This window comes from Branchiostoma lanceolatum, chromosome 8 (assembly GCF_035083965.1).
Source record: "Branchiostoma lanceolatum isolate klBraLanc5 chromosome 8, klBraLanc5.hap2, whole genome shotgun sequence".
NCBI lineage: Eukaryota > Metazoa > Chordata > Leptocardii > Amphioxiformes > Branchiostomatidae > Branchiostoma > Branchiostoma lanceolatum.
This window is the reverse complement of record NC_089729.1, coordinates 13,074,781-13,100,504: the sequence shown is the minus strand read 5'-3', so window position 1 is coordinate 13,100,504 and position 25,724 is coordinate 13,074,781. Positions and strand designations below refer to the sequence as shown.

At 39.9% G+C, this 25,724-nt stretch overlaps 1 protein-coding gene and 1 non-coding gene across 3 annotated transcripts; one reads left to right on the top strand and one right to left on the bottom strand.

Annotated features, from left to right (window-relative positions):
* Positions 1–300: 300 nt before the first annotated feature.
* Positions 301–25,428, bottom strand: LOC136439790 (TATA element modulatory factor-like). 2 transcript variants are annotated; one of them, XM_066435370.1, is made up of 25 exons: positions 25,152–25,428; positions 21,080–21,194; positions 18,331–19,628; positions 17,557–17,616; positions 16,988–17,145; positions 16,386–16,489; positions 15,804–15,921; positions 15,276–15,331; positions 14,799–14,869; positions 13,879–13,975; positions 13,414–13,499; positions 12,929–12,990; positions 12,447–12,511; positions 11,526–11,682; positions 10,499–10,646; positions 9,792–9,893; positions 9,125–9,317; positions 8,815–8,884; positions 8,369–8,464; positions 7,532–7,552; positions 6,601–6,702; positions 5,706–5,864; positions 4,856–4,981; positions 2,931–3,041; positions 301–2,312 (listed from the first exon to the last, which is right to left on the bottom strand). In XM_066435370.1, exons 1-25 carry the CDS (start codon positions 25,297–25,299, stop codon positions 2,283–2,285), a joined length of 3,753 nt encoding a protein of 1,250 aa, XP_066291467.1. In that variant the 5' UTR covers positions 25,300–25,428; the 3' UTR covers positions 301–2,282. The 2 variants fall into 2 exon arrangements, with proteins under 2 accessions (XP_066291467.1, XP_066291468.1); XM_066435371.1 differs by lacking the exon at positions 7,532–7,552.
* A 194-nt stretch (positions 25,429–25,622) lies between these two features.
* Positions 25,623–25,724, top strand: Trnai-uau (transfer RNA isoleucine (anticodon UAU)). Its single transcript has 2 exons — positions 25,623–25,660; positions 25,689–25,724. It is a non-coding gene; the product is annotated as a tRNA-Ile (tRNA).

The following is a 25,724-nucleotide window of genomic DNA, read 5'->3' as shown; positions in this document are numbered from 1 at the left end:
TTCTTAGTAATATTTAAGAAGATACAAGGATTTCCCTGACCAAATAAAGTTAAGAAAAACAAGAAAATCCTTTAGGGTGTGAAATATAGTATGAAGTTAAAACTGGTCGAAAAATTAAGGAATTTCCAAGCCTTTTCCCCAAGCAGATCTTGGAAGGACAAATCACGACCTTTTGATAGCTGCCAGAAAACGTCACAATTTTGCCTTCCAACATCTGCTTGGAGATGATTCAGTCTTCTATGTCATTGCTGTAAAGTTAAAAATTACATAGTGTTCAACTGACCTTGAAGCATACATGACTCGAGTAAACATGAGTGTTTAATAATTGTAAACACCACATACCACTACATGTATGGATAACCAACATCACTCATTATACACCTGATAAATTGAATGTATCTAGTTTGTACAAGCCTGCAAACAACACAGAATACTCCATTGATGTATCTATCAAGGTGCAGATATCATGTGCCAAACACCGTCTACCAAAAGCACATTTCCTGAACCAAATACTTTTTCTGAAACACCAAGAATTTAAATTTCTACGTTTAATGCATTCAAGCATTGATTCAGAGATTAAGCAACTTTTGACTACTGTACATAACTATCTCAAAAGTAAAACATTGGAAATACACTATTGAAGGCTACCATTACATATTTCATAATAACTATTGCACTGAAACCCAAAGAAAAAAACACCAGTAGTAGTATATTTTCCACATTACTATTTCATTTGATAGAATTAAGACCTAAGTAAATTTACCGAAAAGTCAGTATAGCAGCATCGTAAAGGAATGAAATATGATGTAGACCAGAAGATAGTTCTTCTTTTTCTAGGAAAAGTGTCTTTCAATCTTCTCTCCAAGTTGCCCAAATTATACTACTGTATCTCACCATCCTTATACCATACATGTGAATCCCCACAAGGATAGACCAGGCACTATTCAATCTCTGTGACAAGACATTCAACTATATGTACATGCAAAACTGGTTCAAAAGAAGGCTCTTAAAGGAGCATTCCACTCCAGAAACAGGTATTATTTTCTGCTTATATTTTTCAAGATACAAATGCACCCAACTTTTGGCTTAATCATCTCAGCTGTCTTTTCGACATAATCCTTTTCTAAATCCAGGTACCCCCATATGGACCTGCTTCTAATGTAGGTGTGTGGCCTACTTCGGACACAATTTCTCGCTAATGTTAGATGCAATACGCTTAACGAAAGCAGTTGAACGACTATCAGACATTTAGGAAGGTACACAAAAATGTGTGAAAACTATCCGGTATAATGGGATACCGAGATTTTGGTACTTTTGTAAGAAACATTGAACTCTGGCATTGTTGGAAGGGTCTTCCGGGAAATTCAAGAACTTTATTGCAATAATGTTTGCCTTGCGTTCAGGCTTCAACTTATTGTAAATTTGACAAAACGAACAGGGTTCAGGCATAACAATTTAGTCTCTGATGAATTATGGAATGCTCCTTTAAAAAATGATAAGTCTGTGGCACCACTTATCAAACTGCTTTGGCCAAAAGAAACATCCTTTCCCTAAAATATGTAGAATAAAGGAGTGAATTGAATTTTTCTTTGACAGATACATTTTGTACACGTATATTTAGAAAAATAGCTCTAGATCCCCTAAATAGTTTCAATCCTCCTAGATAGGGATGTTGCAGTTCGTAAAATATCATTCCCTACATTCAGTGTCTGACTAGAGTGTATCACTAAACACATGTTTTGTACCCATGCATCCTTTTCTAGTTCCAATTTGCTCCTCTGATTGCCTTCCTGAATATTTGAATGTCTAAAATCTTAGTGAGAGCTATGCATCTCTCCTTCGTCTGCAACAGGAATTTAAAAAAGCATTTGAAATCTCCATTACACTGCTTCTGAGGAATATTCGATACCCAAAGTAATTAATGACGCAAGGCCAAATGTTCACACAGGGACAGGTGCCAGATCATTCAGTGGGATAGCAATCAGAGGAGTGTACCTGAGCTAGAATAGGGTGGATACCAGGCTAATGTAGAACAGTCGGGCTGTGGATTTGATGACTTTCCAAGCTCTATCATTCTAATCTGAATCCTAGATGAGAAAATCTCATGCTACATTCCAACACTTGAGCATAGCTTCTGATAATCTCAGACCTGTTCCACAAGACTTTTTTTAGGAAGTCTTGAGGATCCCTGAAGCACGTCTTGGCCAGCTCATTCCCTGTAGTTCACCATTACTATAGAATAGCCGATGTAAGCCTCCGTAAATGTCTATATTGCATCTTCATCATGTCATCTTGCTCAGGAGATCACTTATCTGTGGACAGAGACAAATACTGTATATCGATTTAAGTTCTCGACACTCAAATTTCATGGCAATATCAAAATCAAGGGTCTGTGGCATCCTCAAGTTCACAGTTGAAACACTGGTTACTTACCACTGTTACAGTAGTAACAATCAAAGATGTTGATGGTGAGAGACAGAAATGTTCATGGACGAATTTTTTTCCAGATTATAGTAGTTTATTGAGATACCCTTTAGCTCCCAAGGGGCTAATCTTCCAGGGTTTGTACATTACACATCAACAGTCTAAAATCATTTGTCTTTCACAATCTTGATAACCCTACCCACAAACTGTCTAACGCTAGAATCAAGAGTCTTAACATCAGTCTGCAGGTCATTCCACATATCACAGCTCTGTATACGAATGTTTTCTTTCCGCTGTTACTTTTTGGTCTAGGCAAGCAGGACTTACACATTGACTGTCTTGGATTGAGTTTGTAGTAAGAGATCTCCACAAAACAGCAAGTATTTCAAGTTTTATAGTTTACAAATGGATCACATACTGCAGTGGACTATCTAGAGCTGTTCACATTTTGTAATACATGAACTTGACATAGTAGATAATGCATGTAAATGAAAGGTTGTATTTACCTGTTGTTTGTACATAGCCTTGATGTCTTCTAGATCCATCTTCAGCTCATCTGCCTCCTCTGCCTTCTCTCCGTACATCTGCAGCATGGCATTGTACCGCTGTTCCAGGTTCTATAGTGGGCAGAAACAGAATATATTATATTATTCAATATATGTTTCCTTCAGTTAGTAAACTGTTGCAAACTAGAGAAACCCTACATGTCCCATGCATTTGTCCACCAAAATTCTTCAACACTACTGTAAGTTACAGTGTTTTCTATGGGACATATAATTGAATAGAATTATGTTATCGGAGGCTTTCCTCCCTTCAACACCGAGAAAGGATGAAATTGAAGATAGAAAGGATAATTTCTTGACTAGTTTTGAAACAATTTGAAAGTTTGCATTGGAAACACTTTTTAAACACAGTGTTAACGCTTTGGAAATGAAAATCTGTGTTGGAGAGATCACCACAAACACTACAAAAATTAAACATCTGCAAACATTTCAAGATTTACAGTATCAAGACCTACATACATTACATACTACCTACATTAAGATTTACAGACCTACCTTGACCTTACAGGTATGCAACAAGTTAAAGAGAAACTTGATGTGCTTGTAACACCAAATACCAAATTTCCTGATAATATTCAACCACAATAAGTATTACCAGTATTCAATATCAAATTCAACATGTGTACTGGGTTTGTACAAAACAGACAGTCACCCTTCTGATGTCTATGTTCATTGAGTAATACTTATTGTGCTTTAATGTGATCAGGAAACATATTTCGGTGTCATGAATTTGGTGTCACAATCACTTGAATATGAAAATGTAAGCATTTTGATATTTTTTTCAATATCAACCCCCTTGTACATACCCCTTGAAGTTTGTACCAATGACTATGTACTAAAATAGTTTAAAGGTATGCAAGCAAAATACTCAATGCCTTGAAGTATAAATACTTTGAGGTCAGAAGACAACACAGTGAATATCTGAGCCCCAAAGCTATTCTCCACACAGATATAGACTATTCCCAAATCACCCGAATTGCAAAAATGGACTACAAAATGCATTCCGACTACAACATGTGCAAACTTCAAGGGCTATGTACAGGGGGGTTAACGGTGCACGCACCAGTTCTTCCGCGACAGTGGTCCATGGTAGTCCGCGACAAAAAAGGGACGAAAGGGTTTCGAGGGTCTGGGTTTGAGTTCACATTTCTCAAAATGTGCTTTGAACTGACATTAGATACTAACATGGCCGAAAAGCGTATGAATTAGTGTGTTTTGGGTGGAAATTGCGTTTTGATCCGAGCCTTACTTCCGGATATCCATACGCGTTGAAGGTAAACTGCCCCTTTGACCCAGATTGACCTTTGTTGCGTTCTTTTGGCCGTGTTGCATTACCTCGCGCGTCGGGTTATTGTGAAAATCACAGTGGTAGGATTTTCTTTATAACGGGCTTGATTATACCTTGGAGTCTTCTCTTTCTGACACTAACAGTCATTTTCGTGTAAAAAAATTTTGTGATGTATTTAGTTCCACGGGAAAATGCCAAATTTTGCGCCTCATTTTTGACGGAAAAATACTTTTTCCCTCTTATATTTACTAAAATTACAAAGGTTGAAGAAACCGAAACTCGGGTTTTCTTGTAGCTAGAGGGATAGCCTTCATTCCCATTCACAGTTGTTTTGGCTCAGAAGTATTTCCTGGAAGAGACGGTCGCTAGACTTGGGGGTGTGCAAACTCGAATTGAGACCCAAAATAAACTAGGGGGTGCTCCCTTAGACTAATAGTCCAATGATTGTCCAGATTTTGTGATTTTTGTAGACCATCGATAGACCATCTCCATATCTTGAAATGCATATTTTACAAAGTTGGTATTAATACCCCCCATCCCAACCTGATGAAACTATTCAGAGAACTGTCCTCTGCCTCACCTTGACCTTCTCGCTGAGTGTGGGGACCTGCTCCACCTGTGTGAGGAGATCCTGGTTCTGTGAGGACAGGGACACCAGCTCTTCACCCATGGCTGCTCGCTGACGTTCCAACCTCACAATCTCCTCCTACACCATGGGTGCAACAAGTTAGAAGTTGGTTAAACTGACTTTGAAAGTTTCCACCAAAAACACTGCTGCAGCTCTAGGAAATCCTGCTGGGGGACCCAAACCAACACCACCTTTTTCTGAATCAAACAGCTACCTGCCACTCAAAAAACATGACCACAGCACATTCAGAACGTGAGATACCAAAATTTGGAGTTTTGCTGCTGTACTATAGAAAGCCAGTAGGGGGTCCATGATTGAACTTGTCCTTTGTTTTGCCTAACTTACCAACATACCAAAATTTCAGATTAAATTCCTAAATTGTAAGGACTGTACAAATGCATAGTTTCATACAATACAATACAACATAATCATTTGTAGATACATTTTGTAAGATTTTGTTATGTGCAAGAATTGTTCTACAAGTTGCCATACATGTATGTTTTATTGTATACAACTATTGAGCAATAAAGTTATCATTACTACAATTATAACTCTTTACATTAAACCCCCTCTCAGTGGACCTGCGGCATGCTGGCAGCGTCACTATGGCCGATCAAATTGACAAAGCACTCAACGAATTTCATCGACAAAAAACAAATAACAAACTTTTTAAGCTAAAATGTGTGTTTTGTTGTCTTTTTGGTCATACTTGTACGTTTTGAATGATATTCCCACTATAAAGTCAAGGGTAACACAAAGGACGCAACGCCGCCAATGGTATTTACAAATGCAAGGGCCTGACCTGTAGTTGAGCGATTTCTCCCTCCCTCATCTTCAGTGTAGATTGAAGGCCCTCAAACAGGGTTGATGTGGAGGCTGACCGCATGCTGTCCAACAGACTACCCGACGTACTGTTGGTCATGGGTGACAGGGGGCTGTACACTGTATCACTGGTGTCACCCTGTTAGGGAGGCATTCAAGTTCTGTTAGTTTAGAACATATCAGGCAAAAATGCAAAAATTCCAGTCCTTTTGAGGCTGTAGTGGCAGTGGGTTATTATCCACTGTGACTAGGGCACGGTATTGGAAGGTGGAGCCCAACCCTCTCCTTCCACTGCCTTTTACCTCCCCAACCGATTAAGTACCCATTTTCACATAGGGCAGTGAGGTGACCATTTACACTTCGTTGAATGAGGTACAAATGTACCTATTTACACCTGGGTTGAGTGAGGAAAGTCATGTAATGTGCCTTTCCCAATGACATAACGTCTGGCCAGGAAGTGAACCCATGACCTTTCAATCCCGTGTCTGATACCCTAACCATCTGCTATCAATGCAACTTTAGAATATAATACACGTGCTAGTCAATGTTTGTCATTGAGTTGAATATTTTACATGTATACTAAGAGTAAAGTAAAGTTTAAAGTTTGGGTTAAACAAAGTTCACAGGCCAGGGTAGTGGTAAAGACATTTAAAGATATCGTTTTTTTGTTTGAAAACTATAATTATATTTCCCTGAATTACATTTAAAGCATTCCCGACTTATGCTCTTCAGTATTTTCTTCAAGAGAACTGCAACACTTCTTCCAATTTGTTTAGCATACAAGTAGATGCACAAACAGATATTCCAACTAACTCCTTCAAATTCATTTTTTCTGTTGACATCTTTCTTCTCTTGAAAATAATTGCAGACTGTACCTGGATTGGCTGAAAAAAGGAGGAATTCTGGGAAGTGTCGCTGACGGAGCTGGACCGTGAATGCGAGCGGGAGCCGTGGTCAATCTTAGACCACTGTCTGTCCTGTAAAACAACAACAGCCTCACGCTACATGACCCACAACTTTCAATAATCACAAAATGTGAACTGACTTGTAGACACAAGTACTTGCACATGTCTACATTCTAGTACATTGTACCTTGTCTATCATATTTCACATTTAAGTATAATTCATGCCAATGAATTATAATTCAAGCCCCAGCTTTTGCTCAAAGCAATGATTTGCTGTCATGCTTAAGTGCCCTTTTTTGATGGGACTAAATATTCAGTGTACCTAATCCTCCACCAAGACATGCAATATACCTTAAGCCAGAAGCACAATCTTAATATGACTCATGTTGTTTATGACTTTCCTGAGTGTTATTGATTATGAAATAAACTATTTCTCTCTCTCTCTTTCTCTCTCTCTCTCTCTCTCTCTCAATTATACTTTATTACGCTCACAGGTAGTCAAAACATCTACAGTCATTCCAACTTTGGTGGTGAAAAAAGAGCATTGAAATGATTGTATCTTTATGGTCATTATTTCTGGCAAGTTTGCAATGTGAATTAGTATACAATACCTCACAAAATGAAGAATTGTTACAACCTTTCAGGGTGCATTTAGCAAAAGCAGTGTTCTTTGTGAAGTTATATATTTTGTGCTTATCAATATTGTGCAGGTTAATATATGAACAAGAGTGAAATTATCACATTATAAATCTAAACCACATGCAATGGATTATATTGTATTATACATGTATTGTATTCTAAAGGTTAAGGTGTTCAGTTGTTCCTTAATCCAGTGTGTGTCCAACCCAACTAAAGATATCCTTATATTCCACCGAAGGTACATATTGTAGAGCAACTATACCCTTTCTTTCTGCAATAATTCCTGTAAAGGAAATTCAGAATAAAACATTTAAACCCAAGTACAGTTGGTGCTAAAAACTATCCACGCATTGGAACTGACCTGTTCTTGGTGCTGAACACTATCCCCACATATAAACAGGTCTGTCCTTGGTGCTGAACATTATCCACACAAAGGAACTGGCCTACCCTCGGTGCTGAACACTATCCACACATAAGAACAGGTCTGTCCTTGGTACTGAACACTATTTACACATAGGAAAAGGTCTGTCCTTGGTGCTGAACACTGTCCATACATAGGAACAGGCCTATCCTTGGTACTGAACACTATCTATACATAAGAACAGTCCTGTTCTTAGTGCTGAACACCATCCACACATATGAACAGGCCTGTTCTTGGCACTGAACTCTATCCACACATAACAGGCCTGTCCTTGGTGCTGAACACGACATACATAAGGACATCAATGCCCTTGGTGCTAAACACTACCCACACATAAGGACAGCAATGCCCTTGGTGCTGAACACTTGCCACACATAAGAACAGGTCTGTCCTTGGTGCTGAACACTAGCCACACATAAGAACATGCCTGTCCATGGTGCTGAACACTATCCACACAAATGTGAACATTCCTGTCCTTGGTGCTGAACACTATCCACACAAATGTGAACATTCCTGTCCTTGGTGCTGAACACTAAGAACAGTCCTGTACTTTCATTCCAACAAACTTTTTGTGTCAGCTTCATACATTCTAAACACTAATAGAGTGGTATAAATGATTTTCGAATTTCAAACAAACTGTGCAGTGAACACTAACTATGTAGCAGGAATGTGACGTACCCTGTCCTTCTGAGCCTGCTCCTGGGCCAAGAAGGTCTTCTTCTTTTCTGTGTCCACTCTTAAACGTTCCATCTCAAGCTGGTTCTCAAGAAGAAGCTGGAGAAGAGGGGCAGCACATGTATGAATGCAAAATGATCACAAATGAAATCTAAGACTTTCTACTATTCATTGAAATTGTCTACTGTAAACGAATGTAAGTTTTTATTCCGGGTTAAGGCAAAAATGGAGTGTTTGCAGTTGTTTTCAGTTTGCGGCAGCTATGCAGTCACACATGGCTACAGTATAGGACAAAAATGTCCGCAGTGGTTTTGAGTTTGCGGTTAAATGGTCGCCGTGAAAACCATGAACATAAAACCACCACGCATATGTTTTCCTCTTCTATATTTGATTACAAACTGGGATACAGTAACTGGAGGGTACTTGTGGCCTTAAAACAGGATGCCTACCTTCTCTTTGGTCCAATCCTCCTTCTGCTTCTCTGATGTTTTCTGAAGTGCCTCCAACTGTGCTTGTTCTCTGAGAAAAGATTAGAAATGCCAAAATATTGAGTTATGATATTGTTTACATGTTTACTAAGTAGAATTGTAGCTATCCGTACATAACATGTCAGTGTATCAATAACTATTGACAGCCCAAGACCATGATATATATACTATCAAGTTACATACAACTTTATTTTGACATAGGAGAAAAACATGTGCTAAAACCTCCTTCAGCAGTCAGACATTCCTTTGAACTTTGACCCTGCCCCCTAACCTGTGTCTGGCATCCTCCATGTTGTTGACCTTTGCCCTCTCCATCTCTATCTCGGCCAGCAGGCGCGACTTCTCCTGTCGGAGCAGTGCGCACTTGGACTCCAGGGACGTGAGGCGAGCCTTGGTCTCCATCATGGTCTCCGTCGCCATTCGCTCTTTCTCAGAGGCCTCGGCAAGCTGACTCTGGGATTCCGCTGAAACAGGCAGAGGCAAACAACATAAAATCAAAACTACGGCAAGCAACACATCTAATCAAACACATGTCCCAACCAATAAATGAGTCTTCACTTTTGTAGACCACTAAACTGGCTGAGTGGGATATATCAAATCTGTAAAGCATAACACTTTCTAACAACGTATGTACACCGCATCTGAACGCCTTGCCCGTATATGTATATTTAATACATTTTACAAACACAGCAGTTTTATTGCACCGAACATTAGAAGGCAGCAAAAACAGTAATCAAAATTATTGGGGAAGCAAGATTGATGTACTTTTACAACTGATTCAAAAGTTGGATTCAAGAACCAACAAATTATAGTGGCAGGGTCTTTTTATTTTCTTTCAGGCCTACCTTATACCTTCAGCAGAATTGAAGGTATTTCTGTACAATGTAGCACAATGATATTGAAGTATCTTAAAAATCAGAGATAAATGTATTTCTTACTGAGTCTCTCTGTGAGGTTCTTCTCCACCCTCTCCCATGAAGACGTCTGCGCAGAGAAGTTGGACTGGAGGTTCTCTATCTGTCTCAGTAAGGGTCTGGTTGCTGTGGGAAGAGGAAAAAAGATCAATGTTTTGGTAAGATATGATAGGTCACATTTATACCTATTCATAAGGCATGACTTAAAAAGAAGCCTCTACAATCTACTTGTTGGCAATAAAACATGGCTAGCCTGGGATAAAACGTCAGCAGGTACAGACCTAGAGTTCAGCGGAGAGAAATTCTATAGAAGAAATTCATCTCTGACATTTCTGAACAGTCGAATGCAATATAAATACCCATGGTTACACCCCTATGTTCCGACAAAGTCGTATGTCTTCTTCATACTGCGACTATTTTTCCTGGTTGTGAATCGGCCCAGCGTGTCGTAGGACACAGCATTTTTATAGCCTGTACGGCTTCATTGTCTCAGTAACCTCAGTCACCTTGGAGTTACAATGTGCAACGAAGTCGTAAGCGCCATAAAATGTTTGTCATGCGACTCAGGGGGCAGATTCACACCCAGGAAAAAAGGCGCCGTATGCAAAAGATGTACGACTTTGTCGTTGTTGCACGTCCAGAATATTTCCAAGTGTGAATCCGGTCTATGTTTTAACACCCGGACTCATAACATAGGGGTGTAGGAACATAGGTTTGTCCCTGATACCCACCAGCGGTAACAGACTGGCTGAGTTCCTGGTTACGAGCATCAGCCTGCTGAAGTCTCTGCTGCATGTCGCTGATCTCCTGCCGTAGCAGGTCCTCCTGTCTGCTCTGCTGGTTCTCTGCACGCTGTAGACTCAACCTCAGGTCTTCAACCTGTAAGATATGTCAAAACACTGTCTTAATAGTCTTCAGCCATGGCCGGGGTTCGAAACCCCTATCTTTTCATTGCAATTTAGCCATTACAGATAAGTGGCTTCAAATGGCCAAGTGGCTAGGTTAGCATGCACAAGATTGAGAGGTCCCCAACCAAAGCTAGGTACTCATTTTCACATGAGTCAAGTGAGGTAATACATGTTTTTTTCCCAAGCATACAACATTAGCGCTTTCCATGTATTCAAACCAAGACCCTTGAGGTTCTAACTGTCAACAACCCTAACCATAAGACCACCTTGCAACTATTCACATAGCATTTGCTAACTGCTTTGGAAAACACAAAAGAATCCACTATAAAAAAGAGAATGATGAAGAAAATAGATGTCCCTGTAACAGATACTGTAAATGCATTTAAGTTTGCATGGTTTTTATTTTGCGCTAAGGAGAAAATTGAGTGTTCGCAGTGGTTTTAAGTTTGCGGCAGCACTATAGTCACATACTGCTACAGTATTGGACAAAAATGTTCGCGGTGGTTTTGAGTTCCCGGTGAAACGGTCGCCTCGAAAACCGCGAACATAAAACCACTGCGAACATTTCTGCATTTACAGTATCAGCCTCACAGTTGAGCTCCTGGCTCCAATTACATGTTACATGTAGTTGATAACTGGGAAACCCTAGTTCAATACTGGGAATGGCGTCTCGGTTGGGGTTGTACCCTTTTTCTTGAAGGGACGTAAAATGGGGGTCCTTTGTTTGGGCAGGTGTCTCAAGCATGTTAAAGAGGAAGGGCTAGCAACTCCTCTGTATTGCACCTGCTACTGAAACAGCAAGGAAACTTGCTGCCCTAACGATGAATGAACAATGAAGTAAAGTTCTGACCTGCTGTACAAGTTTCTCGTGCCCAAGGTTGGCCTTCTCCTGCTCCTGTTCCAGAGCCAGGCGCAGTTCCTCCTTCGCCTGCAGCTGTGCGCTCAGCGTCATGTCCTGCATCTGGCTGTTCCGGGCGGCATTGGCCTTGTGGAGCTCCCCAATCTCCCTGTGAAAAATCATCAAACAGACCATGCTTTTATCCTTCAATAATTGTCGTTGACATTTTGTTTTCAATGCATGTATGCCAGGGCTGTCTCCAGCTTTAGATTTTTTCCATCCCACTTATTGTTTGGGAGCCCATGTTGTTAAATTTTGCTGTTGAATCTGTCATTTTAAGTTTACAAAAATACACTTTCATCAATTTAATGTCATGAACTTCAGATTTTGGGACAAATGAGGGAAAATTTCCCACTGTCCCAACAAGCACATTTCCGTCCCAGGACGGAGGGACGGGTCCTGATGTATGCCCTAAATATAAAGAGAGACATTGCCAATCAATATGCATGCAAGTGACTTGTAAAATGTGTCTATCTGTATCCAAATAACCAGAACATGTACAACCGCCCTACTGTGTAACATATCAGCTTTCCAGACATGAAGCGCAGCAGCTGCTGGTTATATAACACTGAACCATCTGTCACACCTAACTTTTGCACATCTGACTGCAAGCATTGTTAAAAGCGATCTACTACCAATTTAGTGAAGATAGCTGTAGTCATGTCACAATTTGCAGTTTCCAGCTGATGTGATAGGAGGTATGCTTGCAAAATATCATATTTTTTACTCCTTCATTCGAACAAGAATCGTGAGGAAAATATTTGTGCCAGAAATGATACGGTACACCAATTATATAGACTACATTTCTTTTGTATAGGAGTTCAATAACAGAATGAGACTTTCTGTGCCATGTGCAAATGTACATGTACGTACTTGTAAGAACTATCCAGCGCTGACTGCATGCTGCGAACTCTGTCCTGGGCCTCTTCTAGTTCGCTCTGAAAATATTCAACATAAGAGTCAAATCTCGATAGTTTGTCAAAGTAGAACAATAGATATTGTCCACATGGACAACGATTCAAATTTAATGCATATTATGATATGTACCAATGTTACTTTTCTTACTATGGACAATTATTGTCAAGAAAAGTGAGATAAGAACAATAATATTCAATAATGCCACACAATTTGAGAATAGTCATACTGCTTTCACATAAAGCAAATTTATATCTTGTTGATTTACAATCAAGTACATTGTACATATACATTGTATTATCATGGTGTTTTCACCTTGAACTTATAAAAAGTATGACTCATGTACTTGAAAAAACAGGTAGCTTTTGCTAAGTAAAGTTGGATATACCAAATACAATGTGACATAAGATGTGCGATGGTAGATAAGTGGATATACATACCTTGGCTATTGTCAGTTCTTTTGTTTGTTTCTCCAGGGCTGAGTTTAACTTCTTGATGGCATCTGGAGATTGAAAGAGAACACTATTATTGACCAATCCAAAGGAAATATTCTTGTACTAACGAAGCAAGCAATTTGTCAGCTAAAAGTCAAGCACTGTTTAATCAAAGTTATTTCCTTTAAGATGAACTGAGAAAGATCTAAATTGTGAAAGAGTTTGCACAAGAATCATGCAAAGGAGCATTTTTATTATAGATTGAATGTGATGCTATGCTATAAACACGGTTTATGTGCACAAAACTTGACAAACCTTTCTAGAATAAGAAAATTAACATCTAAAACTTTATTGAACAACTATTTATCATTGAGATAAAAAAGAACAACAGAGGTGTACATACATTTGCATCATAAGGAAATCCATCATTCTAGAAGTAAAATATCATTACAATGATATTGTGTGTCTTAGGGAATGTGGACGTCACAAACCTTTCTGCTGCTTATCGATGTCCTCTTTGGCATCAAGAACATGTGTGAGATGATCCACATTTTCCTGCAACTTGTCCAGTCTTTCTCTGGAATATCAAATATCATGTAACGGATACGTTCGGCCAGTGTAATTAAGTATTTACCATTTTGCCCTGCTAAAAAATCCAAGCTTTTGGACTACAAGAATTAAACTATGTCCTTAGGTTATGTGAAAATGTCCCCTACAAAGCAAAATATAATCTAGGTAGTATATGGCAAAGGAATTGGCCAAAATATAATCTAGGTAGTATATGGCAAAGGAATTGGCACCCCAACATCTAAGACATATAAATGATTTAAGTTTCATACAGAAGTATCAGCATATTATGTACATTGTAGGACTTGTTTGTGAATACCCCCCCCCCAATGACCAAACTAGTTTGTGTGGTTTAAATTTCGCTATTGGCATGGCCTATAATGCCTTACTTCTGGGACTTGATGACGCTGTCGCTCTCCTTCTCTTTGGCCCGTAGCTTCTTGATGATGTTGGAACTCTGTAACTGCTGCTTAGACAACTTCTGGCCTGTAGTAGGGAATGTAAATTGATTGTCAAATTAAGAAAAAAATATCATTTCTGATTCAAAAAACATTAACTTTTACCATTGCACACCTTAAAGAATTGCATTCCAAATAGCCCTCTAGACACTAGATAACGAATACTTGTAAGCCCCCATAAATGGATAATTTATGAAAATGACGTTTAAAACGCATTTCTTTCAGACATAGACCTGATGGCAGCCATGAGCTATCATGCCATGGTTCAAATCAAAACTTTTCTGTTACATGCAAGTTTCCATAGTTGCCTCTAGTTGGTACTTTCATTATGACTGTATAACTACTCTCCCAGGAAGATGACAGCCCTGTACAATGAGACTTGTCATGACAGAAGCTAATTATTTCAGCACTATGGACAGTAAGAACGGTTTTAGCACCAGGGACAGTCTGGATGCTTTTTTCATGTGTTGGAGAGAAGCACAGAGGCAAATTCAGGAGTTGGATGTGCCACATAGACTAACACATAATATATCCAGCTTTATCAGGTAACCTATATAACTACACATGGATACAAATAGCATGCTTACTTGAACACTGGAATATGAAATTTGCCCTCAAAATGTTATTGCTACACATGTCCACACAGTATCCCTAGGTACTGTTCCATAATACTTTCATTACAATCACTTAACCAAGGCTTTTAACAAAGTCTATCAATTGTGCTTGGACTAAATATTAAGGCAAATGATAATTGGCCTGTATTCCCTTCAAATATGACACTTAATAGCATACTACTAGCCAGCCAAAGAAAACGAGAACAGCCTTTCCATTCTACATGTATTCAGTCATACCTTCTTCCATTAGTGCTTCTATCTGTTCATCCTTCTCTTGTAGTAACTGTGCCATCTGTTTGTCATTCACCCTGTATAACATACATGTAGGATAAGATTAAGGAAACTTAGTAATATGTGGAACAGAGAGATACATGTTACAGACATTCATGTAGATTTCAAGTCATCAGAATTCTAACCTATTAGTATTTCATATAAAGAGTCAAATACAATCAATATTTATCTGTCAAAATGACAAGATGACCTAAATATGACAACATAGCCATAATTTTTACCCATCATAGCAACAAAATTCAATGAAATGATGGGAAATATTGGAAAAAATTCCACCCAGATATCTTATTTTTGTATATTTGGTTAGCTTATAAAATGGTTTGTGACTCGTATGGAAAACTGTATAAAACAAGCAAATGATATATCAACAGTCTATTCAACATAAGATTTATAGTATGACATGGGTGGGATGATTGCACTTACCTTCGACAAAGTTCTTCTTCTTTTGATTTTAACTGTCTACCCATGGTCTCCTTTTCCTGAAAACAAAAAGAGAAGCAAAATTGAAAACTGCTTCTTTCAGAACCACAGACAATGCTTCATAGAATATTGGAAGCAGAGGTCTCCTTGTACGCATCATGATAGAATTCTTTCGAGCTACAGAACAAAGTGAAAACATTTGCAAGCAACTAAATTTGGAAGCAGTTCAGGACTTGTACAGGTGCACTTGATATTCAGGTCTGGATACGGACCTATACCTATACAATTTTACAGGTGGGTGGACGGCCGCTCATATGTACAGGTGCATTAGATATTCAGGTGCAGACCCGTACCTTAACAATATTGCAGGTACAGGACTGGTATATTAGACATTTGAGTCTGGGTCTATAGCTAAACAATTTCACAGGTATGTTAGGTAATGGTACACAGCCCAACAAATGTATGTACAACCTGGTTAACTACTAGTATACATGTATATTCAAAACCTTTGTAGTAAGTTCAAAGACCCACCTTCATCACAGCCTGAAGTTTCCTTTCTGTACTGGCGATCCTCTCGGTAAACTCTTCTGTTAAACTGTTGATGTCGGTCATCTCTGCCTCGTGAGCCTGCTCCGCCTGCTGGAGTTGTCTGAAACGTTGGCAGGGACTCAAATTAGAGTTTTTTTATCAGTAGGTAAAAGAAGGTTCCATAGCCCTTCTGAGGCTGTTAATCTACTGTGTCTAACTCAAAGGCACAGTATTGGAAGGCAGAGTCTACATATATCCCTCCCCTTACACTGCCTTTTAACTCCCCAACATACCGGTAAGTCAAGTGGAGTGAGAAAAGCCATTGATGCCACCCATATGAAGTTCCTAATTCTCTCAAGTATAATTGCATATTGTATTTATAATAAGCCAATTAGATCATCAATCATATATTATGGATACATGTACTAACTACTATATACATATCATTTCAAAAGATTTAATGCAAAATAGAACTTCAATTAAGTCTCATTCGATGCCAAGTCTAATTTCAAGGGAGTTTGCCTTGTTCTTTTATTCCTGGTACTTGATGGTACAACAGAAGAATGCCATGTAGATAACACTCACACTCTCAGTATGTTGCCAGTCTCCTCAAGATCCATGTTCTGTTTGCTGAGCTCCAGAAGTCGTGCTTCCCGCGCCTGTAGTACCTCTGCCATGTCAGCAAGCTTCTGCTCAACAAGATATATGCAGAAAAGTTAGTCACTGTTGATTGAGTAGCAATCACCTAACTCACCTACCCTGCAGTTTTTTTAAAGTCACTAGGGGGCACACTTAGACTACATGGAAGAGCGCAACAATGAAAAGTACTGGTATACATTAATCTCCAAGCAGATCTATAGGTTGCATAAAGACCGTATCAAACTGGCAGAGAAAGTACGTTTCGCAACCCAAGATCTGCTATAACTCAAACAGGGCGGAGCATTTCTATTCAATAAAGGTGCCGCTGCCCCTCCTCGTTGTAATGCTAACAGCCGTACGAATGTCCGGGGTACTAATCTTTTTATGACCGATCTCTGGAACAAGCCCAGTCACCCGCGCACGTCCCAGTGTTCCGAATGAAAAAAGAAAAAAAAATTATCAATTTCATTAATACGGCTTTCAAAGCTGGTTAAAAAATTTAGCAAACTCCCCACAACCTCTACCCCCTTAACAAAATCCACACATACCTTGAGTAACTTCTGTGGGTCCAGGCCATTGTTCTGTGATGTACTGTTCTCTTCAGTCAACTGCTGCTGACCACTGCTGTCCTGGACATGGTCTGGATCTGTCCCATTGTCCAGTAGTCCAGCTGTGGGCTCTTTGTCCAGAAAGGCTTCAGTTGTATCTGACGAGAAGGAGGGGAAAGGGGTCATTAGAGGGTATGAGTCATACATGAAAGCACATACATGTAGTCAGAATTGCCATGAGGAAGGTGAAAATAGAAACGTCGGTTGAATGAATCACTAACTGACTAATAATAAGTCTTGGTTGTGTAAAAAAAACATTTTTTCAGTGATTTACCAACCTGATGAAACTATTCATGGATGTAAAACAATTACCAATTGAAACTACTGACCATTCAACATTTACCTTAAGTTTACAAAACTCTGCTATCACCCAACAAACTGGTTGAATGATTTTACTAAACGTCCAAGGACTAAATCTTCTCAAAATTCCAGGAAAAAATGATTTAGTATGTCAACATACAAATGTAGCTATCGGTGTAGTAGAAAATATAAACACATAATTTACTAACCTATTTTGTCTGTGGACTCTGTCTCTCCATGGTTCAGTTCTTCTGGGCTGTCACTAGGTACTTTGGGGACAGAAATCATTATGTAAGTGTCACATATCATTATTACAGATAATCAATTACATTCAATATAAAAGCACCTTAAAGTTTATACATTACTTTTTCTAGTTTTGGTGCGAAATACAGGCGGCCAACTGTAGAGAGCTGACACATATATAAGTACAATTGATGCCATATTTACAAATGACAACTAAACTTGAACTTAAAGCAACATATTTCTTAAAGTTTAACTTTAAGAAATATGTTGCTCCAGTGCAGAACAACTTGAAATCTGACATGAGGCTGGAACTGACTAAATCAGCTTTTAAATGCCTTCTTAAGCACAGGCTGAAATATTACCTAAGGCCCTTATAAGTTATATGGAATAAATGGCACTCTTGCACTGTAACAATGTTCAATAGTCACATGTTGATATCAAAATAGAATAAGTTATATACGAGTAGCCTCTGCTCTGTTTATAGATCCGTGAAAAAATACATAGCATGTGTATCCACAAAGTTTTTTTTAAAGAGAGGACAAAACACAAGTCATAAACTAAAAAGACAAATACACCAGATATTTCCCCCTATGATCACTCATTGCCATTTAGACTATTTCACTTTATTTTAAAATTTTAACCTTCAACACACTGAAGTAGCCATTTGGCACCCCGTCCTCTATTATTAGTATTGGTTACAGAGTTAGGCAGCAGGGAGAACGTTATTATTTAAATCCTACCTTGATCTTTCTCCTTTTCTTCATGAATCTCCAAGGAATCAGGCCCATCTTGAGAAACGGTTTCCTCCTTCTCACCATCGATACAATCCCCATTGTATTCTGTGTCCACTGGCTCAGAGTTTGCATTCTGTTCTCTGTACATTTCCTGTACATTTGCAGTAGCGTCATCTTCTTCGCTTATAGAATTCGGCATCTCCTTGTCAACATTACTTGAAGAAACTTCATTTGTTTCTTCTACGTTAGAAAACTTAGATGATTCCTCTTTATCTACAAGAGGTGGTTCATCGTCCCTTGTGTGTTGAGGTTCTTCTTGTCTTAGCTTATCTTCTTCAGTGTCGTTGCTTGTAATTTCATTCGACTTCTCGGTTAGGTTCGTTTCTTCCACTTCTTTCAAGTCCGCCGTCTGTTGGGTGGATATCTCTTGTGCTTTTCCATCGAAAGTCTGTTCTAAATCCTCAACATTTGGCTCTTTCTCGTCTCGAACTTGTTCTTGACTCGGTGCATGTGTCTGTGTTTTATTCTCGTCTTCCAGAGTGGACTGACTTGAAGCATCCAACGTTGTCTCCAGTACCATTTCCACTTGAGGACCATGACTAAAACTAGAATCATCAGGTTCTGCTTCAACCGCAATGGCAGTGCTTGTATCAAAGTCAGCATTTCGTCCCAAACCACTGTTTTCTTTTTCTCCGCTATGTATACTAGAACTACTTGACACACTTACAACAGAACCTCCAGTAAGATCTTTTGCTTCTAGTTCACTTTCCAAATGATTTATCTGAACTTCATCTAGCTTCAAAGCTCCGAGAGGATCAAATTTACTAGATGTATTTCCCATTTCACTAGAAGCTGTGAAATCGGCCACTGTTTCCTTTTCCGGACCGCTTTCCGGCGCAGACTGACTTTCAGAACTCGCAGACAAGTCCGAGTTCGAACTACTTGACATGATGTCGAAGGTTTCTTTAGGTCCTGAAACATTTCTCTCCTCTGTAAGGCTAATGGAAACAACTGCGTCGGTGGGGATGTTTTCTTTCGCCTGTGGTTTGGGGCTTGTAGGAGATGTGGCAAGTTGAAGCTTGAATTGTCCTGGTTGTTTTTTTCTCTGATTTTGTTTTTCAGTGGAAGAGAGGGCGTTGAGTCCTACCGGCCGAGGGGATAATTTGGTCTGGGAAGGAGTGATGGGTAACTGTTTTGGTACAGGTGTAGTGTCAGCAGGCTGTTTCAAGTCAGCTTTAGGAGATCTTTTAGCCTGCGAAGTTCCGCCAAGGAAGTCTGCAAAGAATTCATCCGTCTCCAGGTTCCTAAACAAAACACAAAACATGAACAAATTATAAATATAACGTTAGTATTTCAAGAAAAAAATGAAATTTCAAAAATATGTAGGTAAGGCCAGAAAAGCATGACTACATGAAGGAAGGCTGTTTGTAGAAATGGGAAGCTAGAAAGAAAGCCACATTTTTATCTCCTAGCATCTGCTTAGACTAGAGACCAGATTTATTCATAAATATAGGGCGTATTCACGTGACGTCATCACCCCTGCCCTCCGTGGGCGGCCATGTTGGTGCTCACCCTGCAGCGAAGTTTCTCATTGTCCGACGCTCTCTAAATTTCTAAGGAATGCGAAGTCGTCTGATCGCTGTTTTATTATATGCAAAGAGTCTCCAGCCTCACATCCTTTTCGCTACAAAAATCCAATTTCACCTACTAGAAATTACCCATTATAGACGAGCGAGGTTCCCCAGCAGCCTACAAACATGGCCGCTAAACTGTTAACAGAGTACGCATAAAATCAGTTCACAGCATACAAGTGTTCCAAGGCCTGCAGCCACGTAGTACAGTGTCTTGAGTGTCGTGAGAAATTTTGCTGACAGGGAGTACGTTATGATCGGGAAAGTTCGACGTTGAAAGACCCCCAGTTTATGAATCAACGTATCTCAAGCACTGGCGACTACACGGTGCCGCGACTGTGTTACACAACGGGCCTGTAACTTGCTTTTCGACCAGATACAAAAGATTTCCATACACACACGTTGATTCTCAAACTTCAACTATCTAGATCCGTTGTTCGTATGTCAGAAATCCACTTTTGTTTCAGTCGTTAGTCCCTTCGCGATCGTATGTTCCCGCACGACACGTCCTACACGAGAAACGCAAAACCAATCTTACTGTTACCCGACCGGTGTGTGCTTTATCAGTCCCAATCCAACATCTGACCACGAGGCAAAACACCATTATTATGAGACAAAACGTTTTGAAGGGAAATTGTGAATGGCGTAGAAAACATCTGCCATTTATACAGCGAGTTCCATAGGGCCCCACTATCAAGTGAGCACCAACATGGCCGCCAGTGCTCGTTGCTAGGGGGAGGGTCACGTGACTGAATACGCCCTATAGAGTACAACACGGTGTATTCCGTATCACCCCGGGGGTACCGGCCCCACTGTGGGTCAGATCGTCCCACAACCGTAGGTCGATCCAACCCGCAGGAGGGCTGGGATTTTATTAATGTCGTGCCCACCCGAGAAAACACACATTTCAATGCGTAATAGTAATACACCAGAAGTTGTAAGAGTCGCACATCCCAACGTCCAAATCCACAGACCGGTATTCAAATGTTTGACAGCGGCGCACTCGGTGCACTCAAAATGCATTCTAAATATTCTATGAAGCCTCCAAGTTATCACCCCGTCCGGAATAGCCATATCAAAGGTTTTTGCAGCCCAGGTATGACATAATAGTATGTATACAGTACCTCGCAGGAGATGTTTTCTTCTGAGCGGCAGACGCTGGTGTAGGAGAAGAAGATGACTTCTGTTTGGATGTTGGTGAAATCCAGGCTGCCCATCCACCCCCTGATGACTTCTTACCTGTGAAAGGTGGCAGGGTTATTGACTCAGAAGCTAAAGCCGAGTAAAGGTTCTGGGTTTGATGAATCCCAGGCCTAGCAGGTCCCAATGTTATGACCCCGGGAAACAAGTCTTAACACCTATTTCTTCAATCGCCTCAGTCATGTGAACATGAGTTACTCTCCAAGCAGAGCTAGGGTTTCGGCTGGTTTTTAACGTGTTTTTAGGCGTTTTTGTCATGCCTTCTACTTTGTCATCGTTTTTGTTGTGTCGCAAACCCAAGCTCTGCAGGCACTGACCTCGGGGCGGGGCAAACCTATTTACTTCCATTGAAAAAAAGGTGACAGTACTCCTCCCCGAGAACCATTAGATAATCATTAGTGGTAACAATTTTACTGCGCCGGATTATCACACACCCGGCAAGTGTAGCGGCATTCACCAGGCAACGCCGGTTCCCCGCTGACTGCCCTATTCATGCGACAGGCTGGTGTCCACGATCTCACGCCGGCATGATCATTGATAGCATCATAACGTACATTTCTATTGGAAACCTCACGAGAAAAATACAATGATGCATGAACAAGACATATAAAACAAATATGTACTACGTATTAACTTGAACTGCATTACTAGTAATTATTATTATCATTATCTCAGGCATCGTTAAATGGATTATGAACGGGAACACGTGCCTTGTTTACGTTACATGCGGTTACCAATGCCGCCGCTCGCTGTGTTCAGATTGGACGGAACTTTTCAACAACACCAGCAAAATTGGCGAGGGAGTGCTACCAACAGAGACTAAAAAATCCTCACGACACCAGAGGATTGTACAAATTTTTGTGTGCTTTGTTCTTGGATGGTTTTTGGATGGTGTAAATGAAGTGCGGTCACGATAGGCAAGTCATTTGCTGACGGACATGAAGCGACTTTCCATCATGGCGTCCTGATTCGGTTTTGTATGTAACGTTATTTGTGGGTAGTAGTTTAGAGACTTTTTGAGATTCAACGATATCCTCCCACTACAGCATGGCATTTCCGCAGTGGGGATTAAAAATGAGAGAATCTATGGCTATTTCGGGCTGTACATCGTCTTCTGGTACGACGGCCCAAATGGCCTGGATCGTAGTTGAGTATCGTGGGGACTTTGTAAACTCCGGCAGATGTCTTTGGTTGCACATTGAGCTATTATTTTTTATACGAAAGTAATTGCAGTTAGCCAAGGAGTAGGGGAAGCGTACTCTCACCTCTCAAATAAACGTACCGGTACGTTTATTTTTTTTCGCCAAAAGTTCCACCCTGTACTTTCTTATTCTAGACGGTACGTTTATTATTTTTTGAAAAATTGAGGCTTTGCAAACCAGGAATCCCTCTAAAATCGTAAGTTAAGGTTTTTCTGGCCATATTTCTCCGGTATTTTTGCTCGTAATTCGTTATTTTTCGGCCTACCGGCGTTGATTTTCTCGCCGCGTTGACGGCCCTGTGAAAAGTATCCTGGCGGCACTCGTAACATATCCGTCGATATCGCTATGACGCTACAAAGTAAATCGGAAAATAAGACGCGACATTGACATTTTAAAATACAATTTTCATATAAATAACTTTGATAGTCTCTGTTTACATCGTAAACCAAAGCACGCTGATCAAAAACGTGTGGAGTAGGGTGCTCGCCTACACAGGGAATAATAATTTCCTGACCACTATATCCGTAGTATCGGCAGCGCGGCGGAAGAATTATTTGTTCGCAGAAGACATGTAACACGTCAAAACAACAATCATAACTTAACTTCCCCTGTGATATGTGTTTTGAGGCCACAAAATCTCTAAAACGGCAGAAATATGTCCGATATGATTCGGTAAACAACAGCGCGAAATCGCGAAACATGGCCGCCACTCTCAGGCATGGCGACAGTAAAACTAGCAGCATATTGCGTAGTGCGGATACCGATCTTTAAAATGATACCGTAAACGCATGGAAATATTATATTTTTGGGGCAACGATGGACACACAGCGCCATATTTATTTTCAGAGGGTTCATTTTTTTGAATAATAGTAAGATTTTCCCAATTTAGGCGGTTCATCGCGGGTTTCTAGTGTCAACACGTAATGGGTAACTTCTTAGTATGTGCGGTCTGTGACGTTGAGCTACTTTTACAGTCGATCTCTGTTCAATATTGTGGGATTTACCGCGGGAACTCGAAATCCGAGCGTCTCACTTTGTTTTCGACGCTATGGAGCAAAAGTTTATAGACATATTTCTTCTGTGGAAGGACTGTGTTCATATTTGTGTTTTTTTTTTGTGGTTGATGTCTTTAGAAAATATGATCAGGTACATTTAACTTTTAAAAGTACTCTGATGATTTTTGTTATATGTCACTGATTGTCAGTCATAATAAAATGATATAACAATATTCTTTGATCACTTGCTTCAAGTTCCAAGTAGAAAAAGCATGTATCATGTACATTTTCACTTGTTGAATTTGAAAGCACCGTGGCCCCCGGTTAGGGGTCATAGCGGGGAACCTATGCCCAATTTTTCAATATTACTATTATATTTTACGAAGAGGCGAGGAAGATCATCATGATTTGAACAAGCTATGGATAGTTATTCTGTTCAATATCTATATACTTAATAGGTATGGCATAATTGACTAAATATAAGTTACCTACCTGCTTATTATCTTATTTCCCTCTGACAGTGACAGTTGTACAGGTATGGACACAGTTTACCTAGCCTCGACTGTCGATTTTTGAAATTTTCCGGGGGGTACTTTTATTCCAGGGGGTACTTATATTACATTTTGAAAATTTGTCCGGGGGGTACTTCTATTCCAGGGGATACTTCTATTTGAGAGGTGAGAGTAAGAACATGGCATGAAAACATGGCCACGACCGATAGACCGAGGATTATGTCCATGGTGAGACTGGGCCGGAAATTCTGTGGCGCGTGGGGAGGGAATCCCGTGCATGGCCGGGCACGCTTCGCACTAACTTGTGAAACGCTTGTTATGTGTTGGAGTGATTAGGTTTATTAGGCATTGAAGCTTCCGTCTGCCTGCAGAGCTTGGGTTTGCGACACAACAAAAACGATGACAAAGTAGAAGGCATGACAAAAACGCCTAAAAACACATTAAAAACCAGCCAAAACCCTAGCTCTGCTTGGAGAGTAAACATGAGTAACTTCCAGTGAAGATTAGTAAAGCAAGGGTGTCTGAGCAGGGCGGCTGAGCAACACATCAAGCACGATAATGATCGAAATGAGTAGGGGTCCAAACTTGGTATCAGTTCAATCGTATGCAGTTTATACTGTCAGAGTTCTTTTATACCTTCAGGAGGATACTTTGAGGATGATACTGTACAAATGTTATAAGCCTTGATTGAAGCAGTTTGCCGGTTATACAAAAACAAACAAAAAAATATTGTAATATTCTTTGGCTAGCCAATACCTTTTATATAAATCAATACCTTTGATTTAGTACATTTTGTATATGTTGTGTGCTATGCACTGCTCTTATCTAGTACATAATTTCTAATACCCAAAACACCATAATCTTACAAATTTAATGTCTACAACTTTTGACAAACATTTAAGCATTACACACAACATAGAAAAGATTGCTCTGGGGAGCTTTCGAGACGAATTCTCTGTCTCTTCGTCAACCCGGTAATAAACTTTGTACAAGTTTGATAGTGTATACTATGAGCACTTTACTTAAAACACACTTCCGTAAGACTTTCTTATATGTACATTTTTACATGTTTACGGCAAAATTCTAGTAATCATTTAGTATGTTGTCTAGCTTCTGAAGTGGGGGTGGGGGGGCATATAAATCATCATGCTACTTTGGAATATTTTGGTAAGATTTCCAATCATTAAAAAAAAGACAAATAAACACTGTTTTCTATAGCACACAAACGCAATCAATTCTTATACAAACGTCTTGTATGGTTAACTGGAATGAATTTAATATTTTTACCTGTTGTCTGTGACAGACTGGCACTAGCTCCGGAACCTTGCTCCCCGCCTTCATCTTGGATGTCTAAAACACGATCTATAGACTTCTGCGCCGAATCCAGGGCCGTCTTAGCAAGACTGCTAAAGGATGCCGACTCAAACCAGCTCATGTTGATGAAGATTTCTGTCTCACGTCTTCTTTTAGACGAAAATTGGCCAAAAACGTCTGTTTTGTTGACGAATGCGGAAGCAGACACGTATGGCCGTCGCCATTTTGTTTTCCCTGTGACGTCATCCGCGGAAGAATGTCGTAAAAATCCACACACAAAATGGCGGCGGCTGTAGAGTTGGCATTTTTTTGAAGTATGTATCGTTTTATGATATCAAAATATGGATTTTATACGTAAAATCTAGCGGATTTTCTATCCACTAACGCTACCTGGGTTGGCCTTACTGTTTGGATACCTATAGAACGGCCGAGACTCCTCAGCTAGCTCCTGTGGCGCAATCGGTTAGCGCGTCGTACTTATACAGCAGTATAGGCGCTCCAGCTTGAGCAATGCGAAGGGCGTGGGTTCGATCCCCACCAGGAGCA

Excerpts from the sequence above, each read along its gene's own strand:
- LOC136439790 (XM_066435370.1), bottom strand. The coding sequence starts at position 25,299 with ATGAGCTGGTTTGAGTCGGCATCCTTTAGCAGTCTTGCTAAGACGGCC. Across the intron at positions 9,894-10,498 it reads CAGCCAGTCTGTTACCGCTG|CAACCAGACCCTTACTGAGA; the intron begins GTGGGTATCAGG and ends CTCTTCCCACAG. Across the intron at positions 9,318-9,791 it reads GAACCTCACAGAGAGACTCA|CGGAATCCCAGAGTCAGCTT; the intron begins GTAAGAAATACA and ends TGCCTGTTTCAG.